The sequence below is a fragment of the Phoca vitulina genome, unplaced genomic scaffold (genome assembly GCF_004348235.1).
Source record: "Phoca vitulina isolate PV1807 unplaced genomic scaffold, GSC_HSeal_1.0 scaffold22, whole genome shotgun sequence".
Classification (NCBI taxonomy): Eukaryota; Metazoa; Chordata; class Mammalia; order Carnivora; family Phocidae; genus Phoca; species Phoca vitulina.
In genome coordinates, this window is record NW_022589725.1 from 13,999,804 (window position 1) to 14,010,776 (window position 10,973).

Genomic DNA, 10,973 nt, shown 5'->3' on the forward strand with positions numbered 1-10,973 from the left:
TGTAAATAAATGTACAGGTTGGATGTGGCTTCCTTCCCTGGGTGTGTGCATGCACTTGGGTGAGGTCAGAGATGACCACCGTTCGCCGAGCGCTGCTGTGGGCCGGGCCCTCGAGGGGCCCTTCAGGGCGCGGCATGGTGGCCCCCGGTGCAGCCTCAGGAGCCAGGCTGCCCAGCCCAGGCTCTGGACAAGCGGCTTCCCCACTTTGGGCCTCAGTTTGCTCCTCTGTCACAGCACCATCCAACAGGTACTGGGCGCTTACTGGGTGGCCAGGCTCCATTTAAGTGCCTGTACGGGTATTAACTCATCCCTCACAGCAAGCTTATGAGGTGGACATTATTATTATTTCTATTTTATGCCGGGGCGGGGGGCGCGGAAACTGAGGCTTAGAGAGGGGAAGGAACTTGAAGGCTATTCAACAAGTCAGAAGCTGGAGCTTGAACTCTGGTCTCCCAGAGCAAGGCTCTGTGCATGAGCCCACCCTGCTTCTCCGCAGAACAAGGTGTCAGCAGAAAGCAGAGTCTCCAGGAGGAGCCAGAGGTTTGGGCAGGCCTGTGGCACCTTTGCTGGACCTGCAGTGATGGGGGTCTCCCCAGAGGCCTTGGGGGAGAGAGCTGTTCTCTGCTCTTTCCAGCCCGGGGCCTGCAGTGTGGGGGAGGGGGCTCCATCTGCCGCAGAGGGCAGCCCAGAGGGCGGGAGAGCTTGACCTGAAGAGGGCACAGCCTTTCTGGCTGTGAGGAAAACTGAGTCAGAAGTGGGACTGGCCTCACTGGGGCAGCTGGTCTGCCTGCTTGGGGTGAATGGGTTCCAGCAGGTGTGGCAGCGACAGCCGTTCTCATGCATGGCGCGTGCTGGGTACCAGCCCTGCTCCAGCTCCACGTGTTCATGATCACGTTGACTGCCCAGCAGGCATGGTGTTAGGCCCATTTCTCAGATGCGCAAACCAAGCCTCAGGGAGGTTAAGCCCCTTGCTTAGGGTCACACAGCAAGTCGAAGGCTGAGCCAGGACTGGTACCCAGACAGTATGGGCCCAGAGCCCCTGCTCTTAACTGCTGCACCGCCCGCCTCTTGAGAAATCTTGGACTTGACCACAGACCAGGACCCTGTTCATGCCTACCTCCCCTGACTCCATGAATACTGGCCTGGAGGACAGGGCTGCGGTTGTCACCCCCACCCCTGCCCTGTACCAGCAGGGGGGTGCAGCCTCCCTCCGCAGCAGGTGCCACATGGAGTGAGCTGGGGCAGACTTTGGGGTCTCAGCCCGGTGGGTCTTACACTCAGGGTTTGGGGGGCCTGGGGAACCTGGGTTGGGGTTCTTGGTGGGACTTGTGCTTACAGACAAGGGCTCCCCTGGCCGTGGATCCCTGCCTGCTTGCCCGCCTGCCCGCCCGCTCGGCACCTGCCAGCTGGGCCAGGCCTGTGGTTTCCTCTGAGTTCTCTCAGCACTGCTGGCCCCCACCCAGGCCGAGCCTCGGCCACACAGCGTGATGATGAGGGATGAGTCACAGCCGTGGGGAGGGGTGGGGGGGTGAGGAAATGAGGTCCAGCCACAGCAGAGATCCAAGGCCTGGATCCAGCTGGGGAAACCGAGGCCAAAATGAGGAAGGCCCCTCAGCAGAGAGCAACAGCTGGGACTAGAACCCAGGACCCCTGACTCTCAGCACAGGTCTCAATTTCCTCCTCCATAATATGCAAATGACAACGTCGGCTCTGCTCTCCGCTGTCACTCCTAGGCCTTCGTGAAAGTCGCAAGATGGGATAGGGAGCTCATTCACCCTATTTCACAGATGAAGAAACAGGTTCCGAGAGGGAAGGTAACTTGCCCGAGGCCACACAGCAAATTAACCTTTCCTAGGAAGGAAGCCCACCCAGAACCATGGAATAGGCCTGATCACTGCTTCTGTCCTATCACCTCCCAGGAGTGCATCTTGAAAGGCTCTTTTTGGTTTATCAGGGGCCTCCTTTGGCCTCCCCTGGTCCCTGGAGGTAAAGGATATAGACTCGACAATATGGGTGACGAAATGGGGGTTCAGAGAGATTTGTTCTTTCCAAGGGCCACAGAACACACGCAGGAAAAAGTCACGGTGAGGCTGAGTTTCTGCCTCTTCGAAGGCCTGGGCCCCGGCCCCACTACCATCACTAGAACTCCCATCCCCAGGGGCCTTTCAGGAGAAAGCTTTTCACCCGAGGAGCCATCCTGATGGAGGGAGTGAATCCATGGCTTTTTGGGCCAAGGCTCTGGGCTGTGTTTCTTCAAGTCCCGGGTACCAGGCTGGGAGCATCCCCTGCCCCTTGCCTGGTGTGCCCTACCCACCACGGTGCTTGGTTGTGGGCCCCTTCTGCATGGTGCCCATTACAATGATGACACTGCGATCTTCCCTGCAAGGTGCATGGTGCCTCCTGGGGCCGGTGCCACCAGCTTCCCCTGCCTGGTGTCCTGGGCACCCCCTTGTGGGCTAAGAAGGGTTAACACCCTCAACAGGACAGCTCCTCCGGGCGGGTTCCAGCCCAGAAAGCGTTCCTCCAAGACTATTTCCTGCCTCTGGGCCTTGGCCAGGCCCACAGTGACCACCCCCATGGGTCTGAGGCCGCATCTGGTTTGGATTACGCCGGGCCTGGTGACGCTGCCTCTTCCTGTCTGCGTCCAGTGGCCTTGAATTCCACTGGCCACCTTGGACCCAACAGGGCAGTGGTGGGAAAAGCTTCGGCCAGTGACAGGGCGGCCCGAGGGTGTCCAGCAGCCAGGGCTGTCCCGAAGGATGTGCCTACCTGCCCCAAGCTCCCAGTCGCACGGCTGCCCAAGCACCTGTTCCTTTCGGCACATTAATGGCTATTATTTACTGAGCACCGGGCACTGTAGCAAGTGATTTCCTTTTATGAACTCATTTCATCCCCACCCTATGAGTGGGTATTTTCATTAGGGATTTCATTAAGATGAGGAAGCTGAGGCTCAGGGAGTTTATGGACAAGTCCCTGAGTCCCTAGCCAGTACATGGTGGGGTCACGGTGCAAAGAAGGTGGTCTGACTTCTGACACGGCCCAATCATGTCACAGCTATTTGGAGAGTCCCTGCTCTTGGCCTGGCCCCAAGCTAGAACCTGGAGGTGGATTAGTCATGGTCCCCACCCTCAGGGAGCTCACACCCTCTGGAACCCCACCGGGTGGGAGCTTGGGGGTTAGGGTGAAGCTGGAGAGACATGGAAGAAGACACGAACTCCTATTCTCTTTTCTCCCATGGCAGAAGTGACATCCAAGCTGAGAGCAGTTGAGGGGCAGGCCTTTTCCAGATGGAGCAAGGACAGTGGTCCAGGCAGAGGAGATCGCATGTCCAAAGGCTGTGGCTAAGAGCAAGGTTGTGTTGGAGCCTCCCAGTATGGCTTTTACATATGATGAAGCAGGAAATCAGTCTGGAGAAGTTGGCAGGGGCCTCAAATGCCAGCCTGAATCAGGGCAATGGGGAGATATGGAAGGGTTTTGAACAAAGGAGGCACATGGCCAGATCTGTGGTTTACAGGGATCCCTTGTAAACCAGCGAGGTCAGTGAGTGTGAGAGAGAGAGGCTGGAGGCAGGGAGGCCAGAAGGAGGCTGGGCCAGGTCTGCTTGAGCGGTTGAGAGAAGTGGGAGGACGAGAGGGAGACACAGGTCTCATGTGCCTCTAGGGGGACAGGCTGATGACAGAGACTGGGCTCAGGTCACACAGAACGGGGTTCAAATCTACTTATTTGCCCTCTCTGAGCCTCAGTTTCCTGTCTGTAAAATGGGGGTAATTATCATACCTGCCTCGCGGGAACAATGCGTCATACGAGGGATAAGGATAGAACAGGTGGCCCAGGATGCTGAGCTTCTGTTTGTTCCACAACTATGTCTCCAGACCCTCCTGTGTTCCAGAGAGCATTCTAGGTGCTGGGGGGCAAGCAGCCAGGAGACAAAAGTCTCTGGCCTTGTGGAGCTTTATTTGAGGTGGGAGAACTCTGACCAGGCAGTAGTGAATTTAGAATGTGCTGGTGGGGTGGGTGGGGGCAGAGTCTGGGAGGGCTTCTCTGAGGACAGAGTTTGAACAGAGATCAAAGTGTACTCTGGGGGTTAGTAGAAGACTGTTCCAGGCAGAAGGAAGAGCAAGTGCAAAGGCAGTTTGGAGTGAGGGTAGGGCTAGCAGGGACGAAGCTGGACGGCCCGGGCCCCTAACTTGGGCTTTTGCTTTGAGTAGGTCACCGAGCTCCTGGGGGCTTCTCTGAGATTTAATCCATGGCGAATGGAAAGGGTGGGTGGCCATGACTCCATTCATCCACTCAGCAAACCTTTATCAAGGGCCTTCTGTGTGCTAGTTGCCGGGTTAGGGAAGTGGATACAATGAATAGGGCAGACCAACCCTTGCTCCCTGAAGCTTGCATTCAAAGTCAGAAACACAATAAAAAGTGAACACGCCTTGAAATGCATAATCCCACATTGCAGTAGGTGCCTGGTGGAGGAAACAAATAGGATGCAGGAGATGGAGACTAATCTGGAAGCATCTAATCAATTAAGGGGGTGAGGAAGGCTCTCTGAGCAGGTGATACTTGGCCTCTGGATGTTGAGAAGTCAGCCAGCAGGGAGGGAGCATTCCAGGTGGAGGGGACAGCAAGTGCAAGGGCCGAGAGGTGGAAACAGCACCACCAGGGAGTTGGCTGTCTTCAGGAGCAGGAGGGTCAGCCTCTCATTTGTATCCAAGACAGATCAGGGCTCCCTGAGGGCTGTGGTCAGGAGGAGGCAGGCACCACCAGGCAGGATTCTGGCTGTGTGACTAAATGGGCCTCTGGCCTGTTTTTAGCCTGGAACCACTTCCTTTGGCCCCACCAGCTGTCTCCCTGTCACCACCCAGTTACCAGTGGGGCAGGAACAGGGATTGGGCCCCTCTGGCTGTGCGGGGACAGAGGTTTGCCACGTGCAAAGGAAGGGGCAGAGCGACTGGGCTGAGGGTACCAGGCCCCCCAGCGGGGCTGTCTTATGTTCTGATATCATTCTTGTTGGCTGAATTGTACACACAGTGTGTGGGACGAGGTTTCCCCCATACCGGTCCTGGGGATTGACATTACCCCCATTTTACAGATGAAGAAAGCGATACTCAGAGAGGTGAGTCCACTTGCTCAAAGTCACATGGCAAGGAAGTGGAGATGCCAGGAATTGAACCCGAAGCCTGTCTCTATAACAGTCTTCCCTCCCCCTCTATCCCCCCATCTTCTCCTGGGGAGTAGATCAGGTTAAGGGGACCTGCCCCTGGGACCCAACTTTTTAAAAAATTTAAACACATTGCGGTTTCCTTGTGCCCGACTGGGTTCTAAGCACTTTGCAAATATTAACTCATGTCATCCTCACAACAACCCCATAGACTCCCACTGTTAGTGTCCATATGTTATAGACGGGGAAAACACAGGGGAAGCAACTTGCCCAAGGTCACACAGCTAGGAAGTGACAGAGCTGGGATCTGAACCTGGGCAGCTGTGCTCCAGAGCTCCTGCTTTTAGCGCTGTACCTACTGCCCCCGGCAGATGGGAATCACCCGGGTGTCATCGGGACAGGATGTTTTGGCTGAAGACTGGACTGCTAGGTCCCATACGCTTTCTGCAAGCAGACATGCCTCCCCCTTCTCCCTCACCGCTGTGGCTGCCTCAGAGTGGCCAGGGTCTCCAGGCCCCCGGCTCAGGCGCTGTCTGGGTGTGGGGAGTGTTGAGCTCTGGGCAGTGGAATGCCATAAACCAGGGAAGGAAGCGGGTGGGCGGGAGAGCAGAGGGAGATAAGATGTGGAGGGTGGAGGAGTCTGAGGAAGGCCCAGCCCTGCGGGTGGGGGTGGCCTCCCTGGGGGCAGGGAGAGCAGAGACCAGAGGACCAGCAGGTGAAGCTTCAGAGCCGCCAGACCTGGGCCGGAAGGGGCCGCCTCTGAAGGCAGCAGGCTCCCCTTTCCTGGAGCCCCACGTGACTTGGTACTTGGTGTAGAGGGGGTTCAGAAAGTGGGCAGGAGATATTCCAGGATATATTCCAAGAATCTAAGCTGCTGTGATTAAAAACTCTGGAATATTCTTAAATACCACTGATTCTACCATGTTGGAATTTGATCTAGCCCACTCTGCAAGGCAGCTCTGCGCGCTTTTCCACGCTAACCCGCTGGGGACGAGTTGGAGGGGCTGGGATCCCCTCCTGGAGACGACAAGCCTCCAGGGAGGAGGAGGGTCCCTGAGGCAGAGGCAGATGGGACAGCCCCTGTCCTCTAAGGGCTGCACAGTTAAGGTAGCGGAGCGGTTACCTGCTCCTGCTTTGCTGTGTGACCTTGGGCATATTGTTTGCCTTCTCTGGCCTTGGGCTGTCCATCTGTGCTGAGGTACTCTCTCTGGGTTGGCCCGGCTTAGGCATTCTGAATCTCTGCTAAGCACTGTCCACCCCTCCAGGTGGGGGTGGCCAGGCAGGAGCCACAGGGCGTCTGTTGGTCATGGAAAGAATGTGAGGGCAGGAGGCCCAGTGGGTGGGGTCCCCGGGCTGGGCAGCCAGCAGAGGGCAACATGAGATCATGGTGTCTGGGCCTCCTGGTCCAGCACCTCTGGGGATGGGATCCCCTCCAGGCAGTCCCCCATGTCAGACCCTCCCCTGGGACCCAGACTCAGAGTCAGGCTGCCCTTTCCCCAACCCCTGCTGGGCAAAGGGAGTGAAATCAGGGCCCAGAGAGATGGGCACTCAGCCAGGTTCAGACAGCGAGTTCAAGGCAGGCACTGAGCCCAGGGTCCTGCTTGGGAATTGGGACTGAAGGGACTTGTCTTCACTTCTTGACTATGTTGGGGGGTCAGAGAGGGACATGGAGAGAGGGCTCTGGCCCATAGCTGAGTCTGTGCACCAGCTGTGATTGATCCTTTTTGGTATGTCTCCTCAGGGCAAAGGGTGGGACGTGACTTCCTTTTCCCCAAGCCCCCACCCCAGTTCAGATGCTAAGCTCCTTAGAGGATGGCTGGAGCAGGATGCAGAGGTGGGGGCTCCCTAGTCAGGCCAGCCTCCCCAGCCTCCTACAAGCTCAGGACACAGGCTGGGAAGGGACTGGGGTCACCAGGTCTCCACAGGAATGCGCCACAGGGAACATTGCCCGGCAGAGGCCTCTTTCCCTGACCCAACTGAAAAAGAACACTTACCCCCCTGAATCTGTTTGTCCCTGTCTCTGTAACTATCTGTTTGTCTCTGTGCATCACACACACACACACACACACACACACACACACACAGGTGCACACCTTGGAACAAACCCACATAAGCATCTCCTTCCCCTCTCCTCACTCACGCCCCACTCACACAGAACTTCGCTCTACTCTTGGCCCATGAGGCTTCCTGCATGTGATGAGACGGGACAGACCCTCTCTTCTTCTCCCCATTGCTAGATGGATTCCAGGTTGGGGTCCGGCGTGCATGGTGGGGAGGGGCCCCACAGCTGGCCAGGCATTTTCCCAACCCCTTCCGGCCACAGTGAGCCCCGACCCTGCAGGTCCCCCCTCCACCCTGGCGGCTCTGGAGTCTGTGGGAACCAGACAGTTGGGACTGTCCAGCCGGGCTCGCTTCCGCCCAGGCCCCAGGGGACCTGCTGAGGGAGGAGGGAGCAGCAGAGACTGAAATCAGCATGGCCGCCTGCCTGAGTGAGGGCCTCTGGAGGGACTGGGCTGCCTGCCCGACCAAGGGGTCTCCAGCCCCCTGGGTGTCACCTTGTGGGACGAGAGACCCATCAGGCCCCTACACCAAATGCCAGAAAGGGGGTTCCCCCAGTATCCCTGGCCTCTTTCTTTTCTCCCTCTACCCAGGATCCAGATGGGGGTACCAAGGCTTCCAGAAGGAAGCCCTTTGCCTCAGCAACTCTGGGTATTGAAGGGTGTGGGGACAGGGAGGTTTCAGGTCCCTGAGTCTCTTCCTCTGATAGGGGCCATGAGTATACCCATTTCTCCTGCTTCTGCCCAAGGGGGAGGCTAGAAGAGGCCAAAGGTCAGGGCTCAGTCACTTCTGATCTGTACCCAGGACAGCCACCCACTCCCCCGCAGACAGAAATGCTTTCTTAAAGAGTCATCAGGAGGCCTCTGGAGAGCTGGGGGCTCAGGGAGATCCCTCATTCATGTGGGAAATGCAGACAAGGGGCCTGGTGCCTGCCTTTTGAGCCTCGGTTTCCCGGTCTATGCAAGGGGTCAGGGTGCCTTTTTTGTAATAGCGTTCCAGGATTCCATAAAAGGCCCTCCCGCTCTGGCGGTCGACACCAGCTCTGCTCCTACCCTGTGCGTCACCTCTGTGTCCTCACTCAGACTGCGGGACAGGGGCTGGGGGTATAGCTACTCATTTGCCATCTGGACCCCAAACTCTCTGAGCCTCAGTTTCCACCACTGTAAAATGGGGATAACATTCCAAATTGCACAGGGCTCGGTGAAAGGATATAGACAAGCCCAGGACAGAATAAATGCCACAAATGGTCACAGTTATTCTGACCACTCGTAATGGGGGAGGGGGGTGCTGAGTGAGAGAGCTTGGGGCTGGAGAATTAGCCCCTCAGGCCAGCCCAGCTTCACCCCCTGCCGGGTGTCTCTTGGCTACACTCCTTTTCTCTCTTCCCTATTCCCTGCTCCCTCTTCCTCCACCTTCCTGGGAAACTCCCTGAGAAAGTCCCCAGCAGGAGAAAGCCTCATACGGGGACATTTCCATCCAGGGTCCCCTGCCCCCAAATCCCCCAACCACAGCCACCGCACACAGAACCAGGCGTCCCGGCCCTCAGCCCCCAACCATCCAGGAAGCTGACCCTCATCCATCACACTGGTTTTATTGGCCCTGAGAGCCACAGAGTAAATCCCAAGGGGGCCCTGCCTCCCCTCTCCCTCAAGTCTGTCCGGAGGCGCCGAGGCTGGCTGAGTGTTCACTACTCCAATCTTGGCTTCCTGTCCCGGTCGTTGGCTTGTCAGGCCTGGGTCTCTTGAAAGCTCCCCAGATCCTTGAGTCAGGCTCAGCCTGGAGGGTGTGGTTGGCAGGGGCCCTGCAGGGACTGCCTGAGGCCAGGCTGGCTTCACTCAAAGAAGAACATTCCTGGTGTCCGGTATAGGCAGGGGGTCAGCCCCAATGGGTAGCTGGAGCCTCCCTGGACAGGGAAACTTCCTGCAACCCAGGGTTCCTTGGGGTCAGCTGGCAGGGGAAGCGGTGCCCGGAGTGAGGCTGGCGGGGTGGGTGGTGCCGGAGAGGGGGCTGCTGAGGCCAAGAGGTGCTCAAGGCCTGGATCAGTCCCCATGCAGAAATTCAGCGCCTGCAGCCGGCACGGGTAGCTGCTCCCGATGCCTGCCTCCGGGGTCAGGATGGGCGTGGGGGCCTTGCTAAAACCTTCAGCCTCAGCGACGCCCGCAGGAAAGCCAAATGCTGGGCACGGGGAAGACGAGGGGGCCACAGGGAGCTCCCCTGGGCCTGCAGGCTTAGGTGTGGGCATCTCTTTGGGCTCCGTGGGCAGCCGGGGCCTGGCGTCCGGGGTTGCTGGGCACATGCTAGCCGGCAAGGCCCCCACCAGACCCCCAAAGCTTAAGCCCTTGGGCTCGGGCAGCTCCGGCGGGAAGGGGCACGGCCTGCCAGTCGTGGCGTCGGGGACTCCTGGATCCGGGCTGCTCACTCTGAGGGCTCCACGACGTGCCTTGGCAGGGCCCTTGGCTCCCTCGGCACCTGCTCTCCGGGTGAAGCGTCGGCGTCGGCGCAGGAAGCTGCCGTGCTCAAACATGTCGTGGCAGTCAGGGTCCAGCATCCAGTAGCTGCCCTTGCCCGGCTTGCGGTCATCGCGGGGCACCTTGACGAAGCACTCATTGAGCGACAGGTTGTGGCGGATGCTGTTCTGCCAGCCGGGCCGGTTGTGGCGGTAGAAGGCGAAGCGGCCCATGATGTAGCGGTAGATGCCACTGAGTGTGGCCCGCTGCCCCGGTGAGCTCTGGATGGCCATGGCAATCAGAGCGATGTAGCTGTAGGGAGGCTTGGTGGGCTCGGCCGCAGGGGCCAAGGGCCCGGGTAGGGGCTGCTGCTGCATGCTGGCCGGGGCTGGCGGCTGCCGGGACCACGGAGGGGCCAGGCACAGGCGTCCAGGCCCGGTGTCCGGCACAGCCTGCCCGGGCTGGTTAAAAGGCCCACTGGCCCAGCCTCCCAGCCTGGAAAGGCAAAAAGGGGTGGGCCCACCAGGCTGCCCTCCCTTCCTCCCTCGCCCCCCTCCCTGCCGCCAGGCCCGAGAGGGGCGGGCACGGAGGCCAGCACTGGGAAGCTGGGAGCCGCTGCTGCCCGGGGTGAGGAAATAGGAGGGAGGAGACCGCGCGCGACCCTCAGCCCCCATGTGCTGGGTGGTGGTGGCTGCGAGGGACAGCACAGGCAACTGAGCGAGACAGAGACAGAGAAACCAAAAGAGAGAAAGACACAGAGAGGCAGAGACATAACAAGAGAAACAGTGACACGCACCGCGAGACAGAGGCAGAGACATACACAGAGAGACGAAGAGAAGGCAGAGAGAACAGAGACACACAGAGCCAGCCACGCACATGCACACACCACCCAGAGAAAGTTAGAATCACTGAGAGAAATCAATGTACAGAGAGAGAGTGAAAGAGGAAGATGCAGAGGGAGACACAGCACAGACGCAAGAGACGGAGGGCAGAGAGACAGAGAGAGGCACACTGAGGAGAGAGACTAGACAGATTCAAAGGGGCTGAGCTGGAGAACTGGGGACCCCGGTTGGGAAAAGCCCCAGGGGTCCTCAAATCCCCGCCTCTAGCTCCCCCTTTTCTCCTCTCCTTCTTCCAGGCCTGAGGTCTACTTTCTCCTCCCAGCAGGGTGCAGCCCCTGGGGTCACACTAGCTCCTGGGCGTTTGGGGGCGGGCGCCACGGAGGTGGTGAGAACCGCCAAACCGCGTGTGCTGAGCTCCGGCGCCCTCTAGTGACTGGTGTGGGGAGGACCGCCATCTGAGCAGAGACATTC

At 58.7% G+C, this 10,973-nt stretch overlaps 1 protein-coding gene across 1 annotated transcript; it reads right to left on the reverse strand.

Moving 5' to 3' along the window:
• Positions 1-8,796: 8,796 nt before the first annotated feature.
• FOXS1 (forkhead box S1) lies at positions 8,797-10,113 on the reverse strand. The gene has a single exon (XM_032419844.1). The coding sequence runs from the start codon at positions 10,035-10,037 to the stop codon at positions 9,045-9,047; it is 993 nt and encodes a 330-aa protein (XP_032275735.1). The 5' UTR covers positions 10,038-10,113; the 3' UTR covers positions 8,797-9,044.
• Positions 10,114-10,973: the final 860 nt, after the last annotated feature.

Bases quoted from the DNA above. Each gene is read 5' to 3' on its own strand.
- FOXS1 (XM_032419844.1), bottom strand. From the start codon at position 10,037: ATGCAGCAGCAGCCCCTACCCGGGCCCTTGGCCCCTGCGGCCGAGCCC.